The 20,943-nt window shown below is 48.9% G+C and overlaps 1 protein-coding gene across 1 annotated transcript; it reads left to right on the forward strand.

The window, feature by feature from the left end:
• Positions 1-224: 224 nt before the first annotated feature.
• On the forward strand, positions 225-19,830 carry LOC103916612 (myeloperoxidase-like). The gene is given in 14 exon segments (XM_009323623.1): positions 225-297; positions 1,827-1,920; positions 2,824-2,999; positions 4,498-4,633; positions 6,008-6,137; positions 7,265-7,471; positions 8,469-8,791; positions 11,268-11,424; positions 13,231-13,475; positions 13,872-14,044; positions 16,306-16,543; positions 18,194-18,413; positions 19,518-19,607; positions 19,795-19,830. Coding segments are annotated over 14 exon segments (2,298 nt in total).
• Positions 19,831-20,943: the final 1,113 nt, after the last annotated feature.

The raw sequence follows: 20,943 nt of genomic DNA on the forward strand, positions 1-20,943 counted from the left end.
CCAGTGCCTGAGGTCCCCGGGACAGGAGGCAGCTCCCTTTCCACGTGCCACTGGAAGGACCTCCCAGGCAGCACATTAGCTCTTGGGGAGCGTTGCGTTGGGAAGGGGACACCTCGTGAGCTCCCTTAACACGTGCCATCAGCAGTGTCAGCACTGACCTTTCCAATGCATGGCGAGATCCACAGATCCTCGGTTTTCTTCACTTCTTGCATTCCTTTGCAGGGATGACGGCAGAAATCTTCCTGGGGTTGCTGGCGATCCTCAGCCTGTTTCAGGCATCTGTATCTTCTTCCTGTGGTATTGTCCTTTCCTCAGGTTTCTCAGATCAGGGGGTTTCCTGAGTAGAAAAGATAAAGTTATGTCTAGAAGGGCCTGAATTATTCTATTGCAAGCAGCAAAGTCCTGAAGAGGTGTCAGAAGGAGCATAGTTTGTATCTATCTTGACCAACCTGATCTCCTTCTATGACCAGGTGACCCGCCTAGTGGACAAGGGAAAGGCTGTGGATGTGGTCTACCTGGACTTCAGTAAGGCCTTTGACACTGTCTCCCACAGCATTCTCCTAGAGAAGCTGGCGGCTCACGGCTTATGCGGGCAGCGGGCAGCTCCCTTCCTGCATTCATGCTGGTTTTTATGGAGGCTGAAAACTGAACTCCCCTCTTCTCGGGGGGCTGGTTCCTGCTCTCAAAGGGAGGAATGAATTATTGTCTCTTTCTGAAGTGAACTCGCTTCGGCTGCTGCAGCGTCTGGTGAATCGGAGCCACCAGGGGCTGTGGAGTTTGGGGATGGGGCAGTCACTTGGCGCTCTTCCAGCCCTGAATTACCGCTCCAAAACCTATAGAGACCTCTGCCTGTTAATTTACAATGTAAAATCCTTACGGAAAGCACATGCCTGACCTTTCGTTCGTCTCAAATGGTGGTCCAGGCAATAATTTTGCTCACCAAGATTGTCAAAGAGGTGAACTCTGGGTTGATCAGGGAAGATATTTTAAAGAATCTGGGGACAATTTGGAGATATTTATCCCCTTCGTGCTGATTTCTGAAGTTTTCTTCTTCCCTAGAAGCTGTGGGAAAATGTCCCCTCCTGTTCTGTGACCTGCAGCCAGCAGACGATGGGAACGCAATTCATTTTTGGGAGCTGCCCCAGGCAGGAGGGGGAGCAGTGAGGGTGGCAGGAGGTTGCAGGACAGACTGGGGAAAGCAGTGGGGAAACCGGGCTGTGTATCCTCTGCCTTGAGGTGTAGGGGGATATATATGAGCTTTGGCCAGTTGATGCCATGGGGAAGGACTCAAACTCACCATAGGTGTATTGGCAACGTGGCTATAACCAACCTAGGATAAAAAGTGGGGGAGTAAAGACAGCGATGAGAAAAAAACAGCAGACAAGAGCTCTTAATGCTGGGCTCTTCATGCTTGTCACGACAGCCAGTGGTATCTGTGCAGGCTCTCTGAAGGCAACTGTGGCTGGAGGCGTAGAAATAAGATGAATCACATTAATGGGGGTTGCAAAATATCTTGAAGAAATAGCAACCGCTCTGCTGTGAAATGGCAGGAGGGATGATGCCTACATCTCTCATGGTGGCTATTTGAAGCCTTCACTGATGAAGATACCCTTTTCATGCCCGGGAGTGACTCTCTCAGACTCCCCTAAGGAATATATGTATATACATACCTCTCTCCAGAGAGCGAGCAGCAGCAGTTACTTCCAGCACTGCTGTGCCGATATCCCTGGGTGCTGGAGGCACGAAGAGAACCTCACTGCAGCACAGGGATGCTCCCGGGTGGGAGACAGCACTCTCACCTCTGCTCTTCCCTTTCCTTTACCGAGTTCTACCAGTGGAGCTGTCGGACTCATCCCTCCTGAGCAGCGTGAACGAGGCCAAGCAGCTGGTGAATGCAGCCTGCAAGCGCACACGCGACTGGTGAGAGTCGGGACTGGGCTCAGCTGCTGGCATACGCCGTGTGCCCTGCCTGCGCTGCAGCACCACTGGCTTTTCCTCCTCGCTCTGGCAGAGCGGGCAAGGGTGCGAGGTCCTCCGGGAGCACAGTGGGCTGTAGTCCAGCATTTTGCCTGCCTTCACCCTGTTTTTACACCACAGCTCCAGTTTGTTGGGTCACTAAGAGCTGTAACTCTGTCCTCCTCCATGCATGCCGTTCCTCCCAGCTCAGTATTGCTTGGCTCTGTTTCATCCCTCAGGGATACTCCGAGGAGGACTGGAGCCAGCACATGATTTCTAGTGGTTCCCTCCTATGGAGGGAGCAAACCACTGTAGGCTGCAGTGAGGACATTTTGTGGGATCTGACAGGACAGCCCAGCTTTTGCCACCATGGTTTGGGAGTGTACGGCTTCCTACCAGCCCATACATATCCTCCTTCAGATGCCACCCTCTGAAACCCCTCGCTGGCTTAGGGACCCCTCCATCTGAGAGGAGACTCTGGCAGCATTAAGACAGGGTGACCTGGAGATGTTTGGGACCTCTGGATGGAGACTGGCACCTGCAGACATTGATGAGCTGGGTAACAGTTGCGTGAGGTTTGGTTGCCTCAAGGATGTAAAGACCTAAGATTTGTCTTCTGGCAGGTGGAGCTGGGCAATTTAAGAGATTCTCTGCCTGCAACTCTGCTCCTCTGCTGAGGGTGGCAGGACCAGCCCTGGTCTCTTCCAGCTGCTGTGCAGGGAGGTAGATGACTCTGCCTCTGTTTGCGCTTCAGACTAGTAACATGGCAGGAGAGCTGGCGTGCCCGACGCTCACGTGTGTAACCTGCAGGACTCTTGGCTTTGCCCCATTTCAGTCCTGCAGATTTTGTTTTATTCTCCCTTGCAGCATAAAGGAGCACCTGCAGAAAGATGCCTTGACCCCAGCAGGGCTTCTGGGATATTTCAAACAGCCGGTGGCAGGGACTCGGGCTGCCGTCCGGGCTGCAGATTACATGGAAACCACCCTGACCCTCCTCAAGGAGAAGCTGCGATGGGCTGTGAGGGGGGACTTCAACGTCACAGGTAGGGACCTCACTTTGCTGGGAGGAAGGCAGAGGAGGAAGATACGGGGCTTGGTCACTGGGGCTGTGTGGGGCTTGGGAGGAGGGAATGAAAGGGGGTTATGATGGGCCACGGCTCAAATCCCTCCCATGCGACTGCAGTGAGGCAAAGATGAGTTATTTTTCTGTGCTCTCTTTCCATCTTAAAAAAAATTATTTGGGGGTTTATCAGTTAATGAAAGTGCTTTGTGCACTTCCCTGGTTCTTTCTGCAATGTAGCGGTTAATGTACCAACGGGTCAAAGCTTGTAAGACTTTGCTAGGTAACATTCTTTTGCTTAAGTAGGGAATGACCAAACACAGAGGATGTAACTCACAATAGCCCAGCCCCAAGGTAAGTAGTTTTTCTGCCTAGCAATAGTCAAAGTCACTGCCAGATTGTTCTGCATCGGGAACAGGATGCTGTGAGAAAGGCACAAATAGAGATTGAGAACAGAGCAATGTGAAAGGACATTTCAGCATGTGTCTTGAAGGAGCAATGTCCTCCGTGAGGTGGCAGTCCTGGCCTCCTAGCGAGACCAGTTTGCTGAGAGCAGAAGGCAAATTCGGGGCAGTAAGAGAAGCAGTTCAGGGAGGCACAGGGAGGGCTCCCGCCGTATAAAGATGAACTCTTGGGGATCCCCAGCATTACAGCAAAGCACTGGCAGGCCGACACACGTCACGGGGTGCTCCAGCATCGCTCTGGCATGGGCTGAGCGGGAAGAGGGAGGCAGGGCTGACTGTGCTCGGCTCCAGCCTCTCCACGCTCCAGCACCGCTCCAGAGACTTGCCAGACCACCCCCCTGCCACCTCTCATCCACCTGCCCAGGAGGCAGCAGTGGCTTCTTAAACCGTGCTGTGACCCAAACTGTTGGTGGCAGCAGTGGCTAGGAAACCTCCAAGGGACTGAGGACGTGGTGTGCTAGCAGCAGTAGCCAAGAAGGCTTTGCTGGTTGAACTCATCCACTTACCTCCCATGCATGGGGAAATCTGCGCGGTGGAAATGCAAAGCCGGTGTCCCCTTGTGCTGCCCAGCCACCTGATGGTTTCCTCTCCAGGCAGCTCTGAACAGCGGTGATACACGCTGGCGGCTGCTTCACAGGGGGGGAAAACTTGCCACACACCGCTGGGATGACTGTAGCTGTTAGCAATTTATGGTGGAGATAAAAAGGGAGGGGAGAGGAAGGAAAAAGGGTTGCTAATGCTAGAAAATCATTCCACTGCTGCACAGGCCTAACATGTAATTATAAATAAGATTTGACTGCAGCTTTGTTGGGTTTAATTCTTTCCAAACCACAGAAAGCAATCTGCTGCTCTAGAGAGCATTCTCAGCACATCTTTGAGCAGGAAGACCTTAAATGACAGCCTCCTGTGCTCCTCTGGGTAATACTGTGATAAGAAACCATTTCAAGTGTACAAGAAGGAAAACTTTTTCCTGGCCAGTATGTTCCTGCGTGTTTATTCTCTGTTGTTACCTGGCAGACTTGCTGACACCCGCTCAGCTGGGGCTGATTTTCAAGGCAAGTGGATGTGACCAGCAGGATAAGAAAATAAATTGGGCCGCTTCTTGCCGCTACCGAACGATCACTGGCGAGTGCAACAACAGGGAGGAGGTTGTGTCAACAGGATGGATGGGTTCTCCATCAGTAGAACTAGACCCATGGCCCCAAGGATGATCCATGTAGTATGCCTTCTTTAGAGTTTTACACCCCACGGTGTTGTTTTCTAGATGTGTGGAGCTCTTAATTACAGTCTTGCTTTGAGGGTTCTTGGTGTTGTACATGAACTAGCTCTTTGGCCAAAATATGAATAGCTCTGTGTTGGGGACTAACGCTCCAGCCCAGGGTCTCAGTCATCAGGCTGCATCTTTTGTCTTTCTCCTGGGCTTTGTCTGGCTCTGCCCCTTTGCAGGGTCTCAGAGGGCTTCCTGCCCCAAACACGTACTGGGGCACGATCTGGCCGTCTCCCTGCCCCACATTGTGCGTGGGAGGAACTCTGGCACACGGGCTGGGAGAGAGCACCTTCTGCGTGTGCCACGGTTGGACAAATGGAGGGGCACGACTGCAAGTCAGAGTGGAGACAGGTGGAGTGTTTTAAAAGGGACAGTATAGGAGCATTCCCCATCCCTCCCGTTACCAAGAACCTGGTAGGCAGAGCATCTCCTGGGAGCACCTCAGGCAGAGGAAGGAGTTCAGACAGCTCTGCCTGCCTAGGGGATGCTTTAGCCTTCAGGTATCTGTATAAGAAGTAGGGAGAGAGCTACCTGCCTCCTTCCATTTTCAGACAGCGGTGTCTTCATTCAGGAGGGGGATCTGGGCTCTGGGATAAGGACAGGCCCGTCACGCCTGAACCAGACCCTGAAGCCCTGGAGAAGGTGGGCTCAGCTGTGCCCTGTGCTCTGCGTCCCTCCATTGCTTGGCCCTAGGCAGTGTTGCACCCACGGTGTATGACAGGCAACCAGAGAACACATCTTATACATGCACTCCAAAATTAAATGTATTATTAGCCGAATTAAGGCTTTAACAATCTAATCAAACTATAATAACCACGTAGTCCAATTACAGCATAGTAACACTCGCAATCCAAATCACCCCATTTCCATTAAAGATCACTGGTAATACCATTAAATGAACGGGCCTAAGTCTCTGCCCCTTTTCTCTGATGTTAAGCTTTCACCTTTGTGTTCCACCCATGGTCTGAGGTCGAGGGCCCTTCTTCAGGCTGGATGACACAAGGATTCACCAGCGACCTGAGTTCTTGCCTGGGAGAAGCTGAGGCTTGGTGTGTATTATTATTATTATTGTTATTATTATTAAACCTGACGCTAATTGATAGCACCAAACCCGCAGGGCTGCAGCAGCTCCCCGACCGTTGTACGTGGCTGTGTGGTCCCGTTCTGAGGTTCCTGTCTCTCTCCACATCCATGAGCGCTCGGCCCTGCCATGGTCCCGATGACACTAATAGTTTGCTGTTCTTCCATGCACTCTGACAGGAGAAACCCATCACTAGGAGCTTCAAACAGAGCCCTGGTCAGATGGTTGCCAGCAGAATAGGAGGATGGCGTGTCCGTCCCCCATGGGTGGGCAGAAGGAAAGCGTTTCTCTGGATTCCCCTTTCCACTGGTAACGTTTGCAACAGTCGTCTGAAAATGCAGTGTCAGGGCTTAGGGATTGCCAGTCCTTGGATAGGTCACAGGCGTCAAAGTGCACGTCCACCAGCTGGGGCGGTGGTGATCAGGAGGAGGAAGTTAAATTCACCAACTTCAGGCTGATCATATGAGAATCTCCAGGGTGATCTAACAGAAATGCTTTCTAACTCCCATGCTTTCAGGAAAAGCAGAGGAAAATTAATCTGATTACTGGAGAAGCACGGGATAAAGAAAGAATTACGCAATGTGTTCTTTTAAATTAAGTACATTGAAGCTGAAGTTATTTACTCACCTTTTTTGATTTGGTTTGTGGAAGATGGTTGTCTCCTGAAAAGCAACATGCCAGAGGATAAAATGAACAAGTGAATCCCCGGAATAAAAAATATCCAGCTAGAAATTCTGTGTGTGGGTCCATGGGTGGGCTGATCTGTGGGGGCGCGTGTGGCTCTCGTGGAGCCTGGACGGGAGCAGGGGCACTGTGGTGTGGTCACTTGGGCTTAGTGTGACAACAGCACTAATGAGGAGCTCCGCGATTTTCTGGGCTGTGCGCCTTATGCTCATGCTTTCATTGTACTTCCTAACTCTGCTCTAGAGCACAGCGTCAGGGCCTGAGCAGAGTTTTGACCGCTTTTTCTGTAGTAAGACATGAAGGAAGAACTGTGGGGGAATTGTGATGGATGAGGAAGGGATGAGAAGGGAAGAGGGCTTTGGGAGAGTGTCCTGCTAGAAGGAGTTTACTGAGAAAACCTTCAGAAATTCCCAAAGACTATTTTTTTCCGCACTTCTATTTCAAAGCGGTCTTTTAAAATCTTTTGCCTCCCTTTTCCAGGCTATCCAGTATGACTCTTGCTTAGCTGCTTCCATATGTCCACCAAGGGATACTCTTGGCCTAGAGGCTCAGAAACCTGGCTAGAGCCAGAACAATGCAATGCTCAGCAAAGGGGGCACTCAGTAATGCCTTCCCACTCAGAGAGAGATTTGGGTTTTTTCCATGAAGTATAAGGAAAGCCTTGTGAATTTTTGCTGATGACCCTGTGAACCGATGCACCCATTCGTACAAGTCATTTCCTAATGCACATGTTCTACCTTCATCCCCTGCAGGTTCGACAAGTGTCAAACGAGGTTGTCCGCTTCCCCCCTGGGCAGCTCAGGATGGACCAGCATAGATCACTCATGCTCATGCAGTGGGGCCAATTTATTGGCCACGACCTGCATTTCAGTCCGGACACCCCAGCCAGAGTCACCTTCAGTGGCGAGCTGGACTGTGACACCAGCTGTGCTAAGCAGCTACCTTGCTTTCCCATCAGGGTACAGCCGCCTTCTTGCAGGGAAGAGGGAGAGAGGGTATCTGCCTTCTAACCAGGAGATGTGGGTGGCTCTCCCCATCCTTGGCCAAGGAGGGACATCCTCCCAAAGCAGGCCAAGGGGGTCAGACCACTCTATGTAAGGTGGCGGTGCTGGGTCCCAGGGGCTGTCCCCAGATGTCAGGCACAGTCACAGCCTGTCTTTCCCCCGTACCCAACCGTTTATCCACCTCCCTCAACGATATGGCTTTGCTTTGGAGGTATGGCGCAAAGGCAACGTGGGTGATGCCTGGATTATAGTAAATGTGTCAGAGACAGGTGCTGGTGGGTGTCAATACCCCAGCAAATCCATGCCCATTTGATGGTTAAATGCTCAGTAGTGCCATGGGGCAAGGAAGTGATGAGCATCTCTCAGTAGTGGCTAAGGCATTAGCATGACAGTCACATTGCAGTCTCCGCTCCAGTAAATGCTTAATGATGTACATGTCCACCCTGCAGCCCTGCTCTCCTGCCTTTGAAGATGTACTGCAGCTCTGGCTCGCCCATGTACCCGCATTTCCTTTCGAGGAAAACTGTGAAGGGATGGAGCATCACTGATATTTGCCCAACATGCATTTGAGAATGCAGGCAGGGTCACAAGCTCTGGGTGACAGCTGTCCACAATGTAGACATGGACACTAGACTCCAACATGAGATAGGATCACCTGGGCTTTAAAGATTCAACCCGATATGTATATATTCAGGGAAAAAAGTTCAGCTATCCATAGGACTTTATGGAAATTTAGGCATCTGCAGGCTTTCATGTGTATTTGGGACTTGGACTCCTAAAATAGCATCTCTGCTGTCAATCATATCTGGGATTTATGACTGATCTCCACGCTATCTAGCGTGGGGACTGTCTTTGAAATGGCTCCTGCCTGGCTTTTCTTACGGGTGTAGTATCACAGTGCAGTTTCTGCACCCCTGAACTGGTGATGAATTATTCTTTTATCTCTTTGCAGATCCCACCCAATGACCCACGAATTAAAAACACAAGAGATGATTGCCTCCCTTTCTTCCGCTCAGCTCCTGCTTGTACCAGGGGCAGAGCAATTTGAGATCAGATCAACGCGCTCACCTCCTTTCTTGATGGCAGCGTGGTGTATGGCCGTGAAGTGCCTTTGGCCAACAAACTGAGGGATCGGAGCAGCCCGCTGGGCTTGCTGGCTGTTAACTGGAATTTCACTGGTAGGGGGAAGGCATATATGCCCTTTGACAGCATGCGGAAGGACCCCTGTCTTATAGTCAGCCGGGGAGCTAAAATCCCTTGCTTTCTTGCAGGTAAGTCGGGTGCTGGCACCCCTAACCCTGAAATCCAGAGTGAACAATTGCAACAGCTCTGGTTTATTTCTTTAATTGTTTGTTTTTCTTATTTAAGTGGAAAATGGAGCATAGCAAAACATCATGAAAGACTGAGACAGGCAGTGCTTGGGTAGGAGAAAGGTCTTCACCGTCTCCAAATCTTCTTTGTGACTATATGCCTGTAGTGAAGCTGTCCCATGTGTGCTCAGCAGCTCTGGGGTAGGGCCCAGAGAGCACACAGGGCTGCTGGAGGTGACCTGAGAACCAGTGCCATGATGGAGCCGAGCAAACGCAGCAACAGCAGACTGGCCTGAAGGCAATGGCTTTTCCATACTTGTCGTTTGGTGGCTGTCTCTCTTCCATCAGGATGGGTAGAGGCGTGTTGGTGCTGGGCTGGGTCACCTCCATGAAACATTTGCCTGTGCTGCTGCACATCAGTGCGTCTGCTGCACTGTGAGAGGAGCTTAGATCCCAGCTGGGCTGAGAATGAGGCTAGCCACAGACCAAGGTGACCTTTTAAGATATGTCCCCACCACTGAGAAGGCTGGGGGTGCACTGGCAGCACGCTGGCCAGGACGTCAGCACAGGCCTTCAGTCCATCAAGACAGCCTCCTGCTCCCATTTATCATTCATCATGCTTTTGGTATCCTCTTGACCACTTCTTCAACCCAAAATAACTCCTTTTGTCCTGGGCACAGCCTCCCAAAGCCACGCCTCCTCTCTAGCCAAAACACTGCACAGCCACCACAACCTTCCCGTCTGCTGCCGTTTGCTGTCTTCTCCTGTCCCCAGCACACAGGGACAAAATAACCGACCTCCTGGAGCCCTGAGCATTGCTCCCTTCTCCCTGGCCCCTGCTGGAGAGGACCAGGATGTTGCCACAAGCCTGTGGGACCCCAGAGAGGGATGTTTCCGATACACCTCGTGAATTAGTGTCTCACTCCCTGGTTCTTTTCTTTCGGCGAGCAGGACCTCCTGGCTAACTCCTGCTGGCTGTGGCCACGCTGGGCTGCTCATGGCACTGCCGGAGAAAGCTTGAGGGCACAGCAGATCTCATCAGCTGTGGAGCTGATTTCTCTTCCCTTGGCCCCCTACGTATCTGGCCCAAGCTCCTCTGGACAACATCCCCATGGTCCTTGGATACCGTGAGGAGCTGGTGGTGGGACCGGTGGGAGAGCTCTGCTTGGTGTCATCCTCCAGCGCCCTCCTTTTGAGCTCTTGGTGCTTTATGTTTCCTTCAACCTCTCACATCTCTCCGTCTGTCCCATCCATCGTTCCATGTCCTCAGCTGCTTCCCCGGTTCTGTGCAGGTCTCTCCTTGGTGAGGACCGCGCAGGACCTGTGGCACAGGGCAGATGCCCAGTGAGGAGCAGAACGGGCAGGCGTATTGGATGCTTCCCAGGGCGGGCTCCCAGCCCCCAGCACTCTGCTGGAGCAGTTGCTGTTCCATAGCAGGGTACATAGCCGTCAATGAATTTATAGTGAACAGTTCAGGCTGGCTCGGAAGCTCCTTTGAAAATTCAGTGTCTTATTTGTGACTTTTCCGGTCCCTGAGAACTGGGGAAATTTTACGTGTGCAGTTGCCTAACAGGGTTCAGCGATGTCCTACTGGAGCTCTGTTGGGAGCCCTGGGTTGGATGCATTCTGCTCGAGGAAACCTCACAGTGCTTCTTTTGTTTCTTCTTCCGCAGTCTCTTACAGACAGCCTTTGACAGTAAATGAAAAGGGCTCTGTGCTGAATGCAAGAGCAAATCCCTCTATTTACTATGGGACTAAATATGACATATTTACTTTTCTCTGAGTTCCTCTTTATACTCTCATCACCTGCTTTCTCTTGGGTTTCCTGCCTAGATGTTTGAAAAAGGATTTAATATGTCATTGTGATGCCATTTGTAATTTATTCCTTCAAGTTGTGACTCATTTTGCTTTTACTTTTACTCACCAGAGAGCTTGATTGTGACTGTCATCTTGCGTTGGCCATAGTTTCAGCTGGTTTGAAAGATGCCTTCTGACTTTCAGAGCTCCCTTGGCCATCCGAACTTCCCTCTGCCCATTTTCATTTCTCTCTTGAGCTGTGAGACTGTCTCTCTGATCTGGGAGCCTGGAAGAACACCTACTGGTATTTAGCTTCTTAAGTTAATGCTCCTAGCCCTTATTTGAAAAAAACATTGCCCCATCTCTCTGTGATGCTGAGCACAACCACGGTGGCATCTTGGCTTTTGCTGCCTCAGCAGAAATTTGGCTTTTCTCTGGTGCTCTCCAACCCTCGGGACCCAGACCCTGGTTTCCTTCTCCTCCTGTGTGTTTCTTACCCATCTTCTTCTCAATGCAGAGATACCGAGACATGTAAAAATTTCTCTGTGCGTGCTTCCCCATGTGACATTCGCCTCTTCCCAGTGGGAAGCAGCCAAGCAGCAGGTCACCAGCAGTACAAGTCTGCTCACTTGTGATACTCCCAGGTAATCAGCAAACGAAATGCTGGAGCTGACGTGCATGCACACCCTCTTTGTGCGGGAGCACAACCGCCTGGCTAGAGAGCTGAAGAGACTAAATCCCCACTGGAATGGAGAGAAGCTCTACCAGGAGGCACGAAAGATCCTGCGTGCCATGATCCAGGTACCAGCCACGATGTTGTATGTCCTGGCTCTGCTGCCTTGTCTTGCAGTCTCACAGAATTAACGTGATGGGCTTTGTTAGTGTGGGGTGTCCAAAGGGTGCAGTATTTTGGGGTGCAAATGACCAAATTTTTTCCACCAGCCCCTTTCGTCCAAAGCAAAATCACATGGAGATACCTGAAATAAGAAGCACAGAGGGGTCCCCCTGAATCTTTGATGCCCCTCTACTGATAAATTTCCAAATTGCTTGATGGGTTTTTAACTGCACATATTTGTTTGAGAAACATGGGGACAGAAAAGTCAGAGGAAAAGTTTTTCTAACCAGTGTTTGGTACAGGATAAAAATGGTACTGGAGATTTAGATTAAAATTCCTCTGGGTTGTGAGTGTCCTCCTCTCAAGAAGCCCCATGGGCTGGTGGGTGCAACCAGCCAGGGCATTCCTCTGTCCTTACTCCTTTGGGGCAAAGAACCCCTCGGGACTGTGCTGCACCACAGACTCCACCCTGAATGAGATCCTAGGGTCACAGAAATATTTCTGTGCTTGGAAGGGACCTCTCAAGGTCTCTTGTCCAGCCTCCGGTTTGGAGCAGGACCAGCTTCAAAGCCAGATGAGGTTTTACAACCAACAGAAAAGGAGTGCTTAGTCGTACCTAATTGGAAACCTCTCTTCTGAGTTGGCTCAACAAACAAACAAACAAAAAAGCAGGAATATCAAAAGGTTTGTTTTTAAACCTGTCAATTTAAATATTATAGTATTGTTGAACAAACATATTGGGTAAGCCAATGTGGAGAGACTCCAACAATTGTACTAAAAGCATTGCCTCCATCATCATGTTTAGATCAATGGTTTCATCGTCCTACAATTTTCAGACAATTAAGACATTTTCACCTACTGACAAAGAACTTGATTTTTTAAAATTGTGCAGCCTCCTCAGTATCCCAAAGAGACATGACACCAGGTTTGGAAACCTCTACTATGGGAGGACTAACACAGCTGCCCGTGGGCGGTGATATCATCTGTGCCAACACTGTTGACTTTTCCTTTGTCATCTGAAGCACATAGGGTGGGAGGGAGGAGGAAATGCAGTTCTACCTGGCTGATGGGAATGGCCTCTACCTATAGGACGAGGAGGGAATATTTGGGAGGATTTGGCAGGCTTTCATCTTACTCCGACCTGCCAAGCTGTTGAGGCAGGGAGGAGCATGTCTGGGGACACCTGAGTGCCAAGTCCTCAGCACCAACGGGCAGAGGATCCCGGTGCACAGGCAGAGGATGAGCGTGGGTCAGGCATGAGCAGTGCTGTGCTTTCTGATGTTCCTGGAGCAGTTATGTCCACTTTGCATTTTCATGGAAATCACTGCATGTTCATGCAAATCTCAGCACTGCTAGAGAGTGTAGAGATCCCACCATGCATGGCTGGAGAAACCAGGAGCCCAGGCAGTGGCCTGCAGAGCCTGTGTCTGTGCCTGGAGCTGCACCACCTGTGGCATGGTACAATGGCCAGGTGCAGAAGAGGCTTTGAACCCAGGCCACGGAGCTGAAGAAACAAAAATGTCACTCAACAGTGCTAGAAAGGATCCTCTCCAGACTGCCAGAGCAGCTGGGTGAAGGTCTGATGAGGTGAAAGAACGGTTGGCCCTGGGGAGTCTCTCTGCTCCACATCTGTGCTAGCAAAATCTCCTACATAAATCCCATCAAAGTACAGTGCGACGGCTCCTGTGGTTTGGACACAAACAATAACTTTGCTTCCAAAGAACCTGATGGCCAAGCAATTAATGATTTACACTTTCCTTCTTTCCCCCTAGATTATAACCTACAGGGACTACCTGCCTCTTCTGTTGGGAACCAGTTTCCAGAGATTGATTCCTCGCTACTGGGGCTACAATGAGTCTGTGGATCCTCGAATATCCAGTGTCTTCACCCTGGCTTTTCATGTTGCTCATGCTTCAGTTCCTCCAACTGTTGACCGCTTGAATCAAAATTACAAGCCCATAGGTCCCAAAATTCAACTCAGAAACGCCGCCTTTGCTGTCTGGAGGATCATTAAAGAAGATAAACTTCTTGCATTTCTGCAGTGTAAGTTTATTTCGTTCAGCCTTTTCTGCACTCTCTGGATGAGCTCCTGCTTCAGTCAAACTTAAAAGCAGTTTGTATTAAATGTATTAAATGACCTTTACTACCAGCCAGAGTTTTTCCCAATATAGCTGTTCTCTGCAGTCAAATGCGGCCCATCTTATTATGAAGCACACAGTCCGATTGCTTAATTGCTGTAGACTCTAAGAACATTATTCAAAGTATTTTCCTTTTTAATTCTTCAAGTGCAGAAAAATTGATTCTCTTGTAGTAGAAGCTTATAATTGAATATAAGCTGCGTTCAGCTCTCCTGAGCCTCTTACACACACGGTTGCCACCCTCCACTGCTCACGAGTCCCTGTGTAACCGTTGCAGGTGGTATTGACCCCTTTCTACGGAGCCTGATGGCTAATCAGGCCAAGCTGATGACACAGCAGCGAATGGTCATGGATGAGCTCCGGGATCAGATGTTTGAGCAGGTTGAAAGGATTGGGTTTGATTTACCCACGCTTAACATGCAGCGTAGCAGAGATCATGGCCTCCCAGGTAAGTTGGCTGTGGGAGCAGAGCTTCCAAAGAAAAAGAAGTGGAAATCAGGCACTCTTGTGGTTGAGCGTTGAGAAACATCTCCAGCCCATGCTTGGCTGAAATTACTTTTTCCCAAACCTTTTCATCATTTCTGTACAACCACAGGTAAGTCGACAGGAGGTTGAGCAATGAAGTCAGAGCCTGGCTGGAGCTGGAGGAGACACATGGAGGCACGCAGCCAGAAGAACATGGGGCATTGCACAGACCAGAGTCAAGTGTTTAGTAACTGACTCATTTGTATTGTGGTTCAAATGGCAAAATTGGGAACGCAGTTCAGCAGCAAGTCTGCAGGAGTGGTATTAGGGCCAGAAGTCCTCCGTGGCTTCTCTCCAAGCATCTGTAGTGTTCCAGCCCAGCCATACATGACTGGAAGAGCAGATTGCAGTATGTGAGGAAAATCTCTTGGTAACTTCTCGATAAAGAGTGTGTCCCAGAAAAAAAGCGTGTCAGAACCACTCTCGGGGCCCTGCAAGATGCAAAAACAGTGTAATGGCATTGCAAGATGCTCTTGAGAAATAGATTGTTGATAGGACTTTACAACTGGCTCATGGGTGTGTCGTTGCCTAACAGTGTTATTAGGCTGATGTAAGTGCCTGGAGCTGCTGTGTCAGCAACGTCCTGGGAGATGCAATAGGGCTCACTTTGAAACTGTAATGAAAAGTGTGCTGGATTCACAGGTTTTAAGCCCAGGCAGAGGCTTTGCAGTACATCCAGGTGCATGGTCAGGTCACAGGATTGCTCTGCCTTTGCTGCAACAGAAGGTTGCGATTTTTCCATGCTTTATCTAGGAACACTGTTGTGCAGAACCTGATCTGAACCACAAATCCTGAATTTATGGCTTTGACTGCTGATCTGCTGCAGCGGAACTGACATGTATTTCTAGTGTGAATTTGTGTTTAGCTCCTAGCCTTTGGGTCTCAGCCCACCCCCGAGTGCTACTGTACTCCTTGATGTTAGACAACCTATGAAGGGGATGACGGTATAGCAAGATCAAAAAAAGCTTCCTAATTCTTTTTCTGATAAAGCAAATTCTCAGTGTCCTTGAATTGTTTGATAGCGGTGTCATCCAGGCACCATATGCTGTATCTTCTTCTGTGAATTCTCCCCAGTTTTTAGACATCCTGCTCTCAGCAGAGGTGTGTGCTGCAGCATCATCTCATCTCTGCACCTAACAGTTCACTGAGCTGGCAGGTAGGAGCAGGCATTAGTGCTCCATGGACTTTTCCTCTACTTAAGCGGTCGTTTGATAAGACACTGAGTCGCAAATTGCCCTTTGCTGGGTGTGTGCCCTGTCCACCAAGATGCAGAATTATGCACCAGTTGTGGTCCAGTGGATTTTCAGCTGTTTGCAGTACAGAAAAATTAGTCCAGCTGGCAAAGTCCGGTGGCCCTCTCCCACCTGAAGTAACTTGGGCTACGTAGAGCTCTCTTTGCAGTGTGGGATGGCTTGTCCCTGTGGCTAGACAGGGACACAAGTGAGACCAGCTGTGGGGGAGTACTTGGCCACTATCCTATTGTACAGAAAGAGGTAGCATCAACATCTTGTCCAGATTCACTTTCAATGAAGGCAACATCAACGAGTTTTGTGAGGACCTCTCTCCTGTGGCTCTAGCTGAAGGTATCTGAGACTGTATGCTCCCTTAGGGTTCCTGGGTCACAGTGAAGATGAGGCAGCCACTAGGCATGCCCAGACCCTTCATCTGAGCACCCACAGCACAGGGTTAGGAGCAGTCACAGCACATGCAGGATCGGGTGCCTGAACATCGGTCTCCTTTGCTATTTGAAATGCCCTGGTGTCGGTCCTCTGGCTCTCTGCTGCAGCTTCAGCAGGGCGTGGGTCTCCCATAGCTCCTCGGTCCCATCACCAGGAGGTTGTTTCAGACACCATGGCTCTGGAGCCTGTGCACAGGCACCTGCATTGCTGCTAAGTGGAACAGCAAAACGATGCTGGAAGGTGATGGAGCAACTCCCGCTAGCAGAGATCACGTGCAAAGACGTGGCCCTTCCACAAACAGCATTGAAATGCCAGGCAGGATGAACTGGCTCTGGAGGAGTGGAAAGCCGATGGCATTAACAGAAATATAGAAAAATTTAGAAAAATGTTTTAAATATATTGGGACCCTACCTGTGCCCTGACTTTGGGAAAGAGGGGGAAAAATCTTTCCAGGAGGGGGAAACACCTTACTGATCTGTCTGCTCTGATACCCAACTGCTTGCAGGCTATAACTCCTGGAGACAATTCTGTGGGCTCTCATAACCCTCCGGATTGAAGACACTTGCTCGAGTGTTGAGGAATTGTGGTCTGGCGAAGAAGTTCGTACGGCTGTATGGGACACCAAAGAATATTGACATTTGGATCGGGGCACTTGCAGAGCCCTTTGTGAATGGAGGCAGAGCTGGGCCTCTCATGGCTTGCCTCGTTGGCACCCAGTTCAGGAACATTCGTGATGGGGACAGGTAAGAGAGGAACTGGGTATTCAAACCCCAAAGGACAGAGGGAGACTGGAGTTTATGTGGATTTCTTTATGCAGATTTGGAAACTGTTCCAGTTGTTTGATGCTTTTTTTTCATTACTCCTCTAAATGTTTCTTTCCCTTTCTGGTGATGTTCTTATTCCCTGTCTAGATGATGGTTGAGATCCCAGGCTAAGATCCCTTCCCAGGCAAGTGTTTTCACTCTCAGCCCATTCACTGCCAATCACTACTTGTGCAGATTGGATTGCCCTTCTCCGTGCTGACGGTTCACACCCAGTGTGAATGTTTGAGCTCTTTTCCTCCTTCAGAGAAGTGGTTCCAAGGAGGTCCATGTTACTGTGTGTTCAAACAGCAGCTCACTCCAGCAAAGGGAAACATATAAATACCTTAACAAGAAAAACAGGTACAGCTCTAAAGGTGGGAAAACCAGGATCTAGATGGATTGACCTCACCAACTAGAAAAAAAAGCTGTCAGGTTTGATCAGCCTAAATGGCTTTGCACTGACAGTAGATGCTCAGCATCTGTTGATGTGGAGTCTCATGCTTTGGGTAGTTTTGAAAATTTGCCTGCAGACCAAGGGATGTTGCTCAAAGACTAACATACTTTCAGGCTTTGCAGGGAGTAAAAGAGATTAATTGTTCTCTCTTGGTTAAGTCCCAGTTCAGCCCAAGCTGCTTCCCCGGCACTGGCAGCATCCCTGTCCCCTCTCTGTGGAACTGCTCCTTCTGGGCTGCTGTGCCCTGCAGAAGTCAAACATCTGTCCACCTTCCCATCTCCTGAGTTTGCAATACACAGCTTTGCACCATCACAGTGTCTTGCGCACTTCTTAGGGGTCTTAGAGATGATTTTTCACTATTTCTCCTTTCCACCCCAGTTTTGAGTTGGAACCCTGTTGTCTGACATGTAGGAGTGCTTGGGCTTCACCTGCACCAGGATATGGGTGGGTTGGGATTTGCTTGCCAGCCAAAATAATTTGAGAAGTGTTGTGCTTTCAACATACCTGAAGTCCTCCTCCTCCTCCCTGAAGTTGCTCAGGGGCATCAGGTGCAGAAGTGAGTTATGTGCCCCATTTTAAGCTGCATTTCTGAAGCAAACTCCCTGTACTTGCTAGCAAGATTGCCTGAAAATGGGATCATGACCAGTGTTTCTGGGAAACTTTTCTGCCTAGAAAGACCTACTGTGGGCTCAAAACCCAGTATTGGGAGCTTAAAGGAAAACAGTCTACTGCACATCTAGAAATCCTATTCTTATGGCAGGATACAAGAACCCATTTTTTTTAAAGAGAGTAATTATAGGGCTGGTTCCAGCATGGCAATCATGTGGATGTAACCACAGTCCGTGTACAGTATGTGCAGACTTTTCTATCTGAAAGAGGGTGCTTGTGCCTCATTTGAGGGAACACAGGGCAAGGCTTTAATTCAATTGCATCTTTATTATATGTCCATGGCAGAAAAGCAAGTTAAATTATTCAGCTGGTGAGCTGGGGCTCTTGATTTAAATAACAGAAATTTAAATTTGTTCTTGGCAAAAGAAATGTGTTATTGGTGTTAACGGGAAATAATGTTACAGGAGTCTTGAATGTGAAGAAGCCAGAAGGCAAAAATCTGTTGTGTTGTCTTCTTTCTCCTGCAGGTTTTGGTGGCAGAACAGAGGGGTTTTCACGCCTCGGCAGCACTCTTCACTGGCCAAAATCTCCTTGTCATGAATATTATGTGACAACACCCACATCTCTAAAGTACCAAGACACATCTTCTGGGCTAACAGATACCCTTGTGGCTTTGTGAGCTGGATCCCAACGCTGAACCTCAGAGCCTGGAAGTCAAAGAGGACCGAGGAAGTTACAGAGCAAGGTGTAAGCTTCAAAAAGCAGACAGTTCCTTCCTGCAAACATGTGAGATAACCAGACCCTGAGGCTCTAAAACAGGTCTGAACATATGTGCCAGGTACATATCTAGCACATGTTTGGATACTCCATTTCATCAGGTCCACTGCGAGTAGCACCTCCAGCACGCAGATTTTCTGGCATCAGCATTGCAAGACCAAGCTAAGTGCACTGCTCTGGGCTTTTTCTGATTAACAGACTTTTCAGTTCAGCTCTTCGCTGTTGACGCCTGTGCTTTCCTGCATGGGAAGTGATGCCCGGATCGGGGAGGCTAGTCTTTCTGTCTAGGCGGTTGGTCTGTCTTTTGCACAGCCCTGAGCAGGCTGTCAGCACGTCCTGGTCAGACCCAAAGCAGCTCTGCACTTGAGTGGACATTCCTACCTTATGGAAGAGACTGTGGAGTTTGACTTCTGCTAGGAAAGTTTTTGCTTATATTTACAGTATAAGCTCAGCTGCCTTCAGGATTTGTAAAGTTCTTGAGGTTTAATGCTTTTCTTCCAAAATGCTCTCTGAAATCCCTGGGAAGTAGATGTAGGCAAGAGTAACTCTCCCCTGGGAAAGGTGGGCTGCTTCAGTGCCTTAGGGCCATGCCTTTTCCTAACAAAACATCATCTTTCCTTTGCTCTGACGGTCAGGCCCTGCCACGCTCTTATGACGATATCCAGGCTGTGAGAAGGAACAAATCTCTGCAGCTAACAGCAATCATTAAGAGCTCAGACAACTTTTTAGCAGGGCCTGTTGCGACAGGACAAGGGGGAATGGCTTTAAAACTAAAGGGGGGTAGATTCAGACTAGAGATAAGGAAGAAATGTTTTACGGTGAGGGTGGTGAAGCAGTGGCCCAGGTTGCCCAGAGAGGTGGTGGATGCCCCATCCCTGGACACATTCCAGGCCAGGCTGGACGGGGCTCTGAGCAACCTGATCTAGTTGAAGATGTCCCTGCCCACGGCAGGGGGGTTGGACTAGATGACCTTTAGAGGTCCCTTCCAACCCAAACTATTCTATGATTCTGTGATAACTCTGTCTGCAGTCAGCTCCCACTTTGCGTGAGGATGGTTCATTATATTCTCCACAGGGGTATGGGATTATCAGCTCGAAAGTGTGGCAGGGAGCAACCATAAATGGTGCCACCATTTATGGCACCACCTTCACGGTGCCAGAAAAAGTGAGACTTGTAGGATCTTGTAGTCAAGGAGGGATCTGTGGAGGTCTTTAGAGGAATCAGGACTAGTACCAGAGTTAGTGGTCTCTCTTTTTCAGCTTAACCTATGGAAATAAATCACACAAGATAACAGGGAACTATGGGATGTCCTTTTCTCTTTTGTTAACACATTCCTTTTTATGTCCTGTAGAAGAAGCATCTGGTGACTTTTAACGCTGAACATTGAAGATTCACCAGAAGTCCAGACTTGGGAAGCTGCTAAGATTGATTTTTTTTTTTTTTTTTACTGTGTGTATGCTTTTACTGCCTGAAATGTTTGAGCATGATTGCTGTCATTTGCTCAATTTAGTCTGCATGAAGCCTTTTCAGTGAGATGGAGTCCAGCGATAAAAGAACTTCATGAAAAGATGTCCCAGATCTGTGCAGATCACTCAATATCACAAAGCAAAGCAAAATGCGTTATCTGGAGACTGACTCCCAATCAAACCAACTGAGGCAATTTCACATACACTGTGTTTCAGTAAGCTTTACTGTCAAAAACATGTTCTGGACCTTCCTTTCAAAGTTTCCAACCTGTATAGAAAGAGATTGGGGTATTGGAATGACTGCTTATTCTTGCTTTCCATTTTTTTTGCTTAAAGAGAGTACGTGCTTCAGTTTCCAGAGAAAATCTACTAATTTCACAGTGCCTTTGAGTGAAGAAGCAATAGCTGTCATGCACCCCAAATAGACTTGTTTAAAATGCCCTGTTTCAGGTTTTGCTTGAATATGGAATGAAGAAATTGTCCACACGGAAGAAAGCTGTTCTCTCATCATTTTTTGCCCTTAGTCCAGAATGCTTAAGGCATCATCTAGTGTGATGGAAAACTATGACAAGTTATTCCTGCAGCCTGGCATGAGCCAGAGTGACTTACCCCTGGGCTGTGGAGGTGATGGGATGTATCCTGGCAAAGAAAAGAACAGTCTTAAAGCACAAGAAAGTAAAAGCTAATCTAGTCTTACTCCAACTTTGTCCCCTCAATATCTTATGTTGAAAGGGATTAAAACTGCTTTCTCCTTCCTCTGAAGTTTGTTGTGTTACTGCTATAGATCAATAAATTGCAATTTTGAGCTGAGGCCAAAATGTTCCTTGCACTTTGTAAAAGGTGCAGTAACCACAGGTGAGTGGAAGATGGTGGTAGGTTTTGTGGGGGGATATTGCACAAAGCAGATGCAAGAACCTGTGTATTTTTAATGAAAGCAGATATTTCTTGCTGAAGTTTCTGACCCATACTCCTGTGTCATGTGGCACTATGAAATATTCCTCAGAGAAAGGGGTTGGCGCAGGAGTTAGTTCCAA

Source organism: Pygoscelis adeliae, unplaced genomic scaffold (genome assembly GCF_000699105.1).
Source record: "Pygoscelis adeliae isolate BGI_AS28 unplaced genomic scaffold, ASM69910v1 Scaffold325, whole genome shotgun sequence".
Lineage (NCBI taxonomy): Eukaryota > Metazoa > Chordata > Aves > Sphenisciformes > Spheniscidae > Pygoscelis > Pygoscelis adeliae.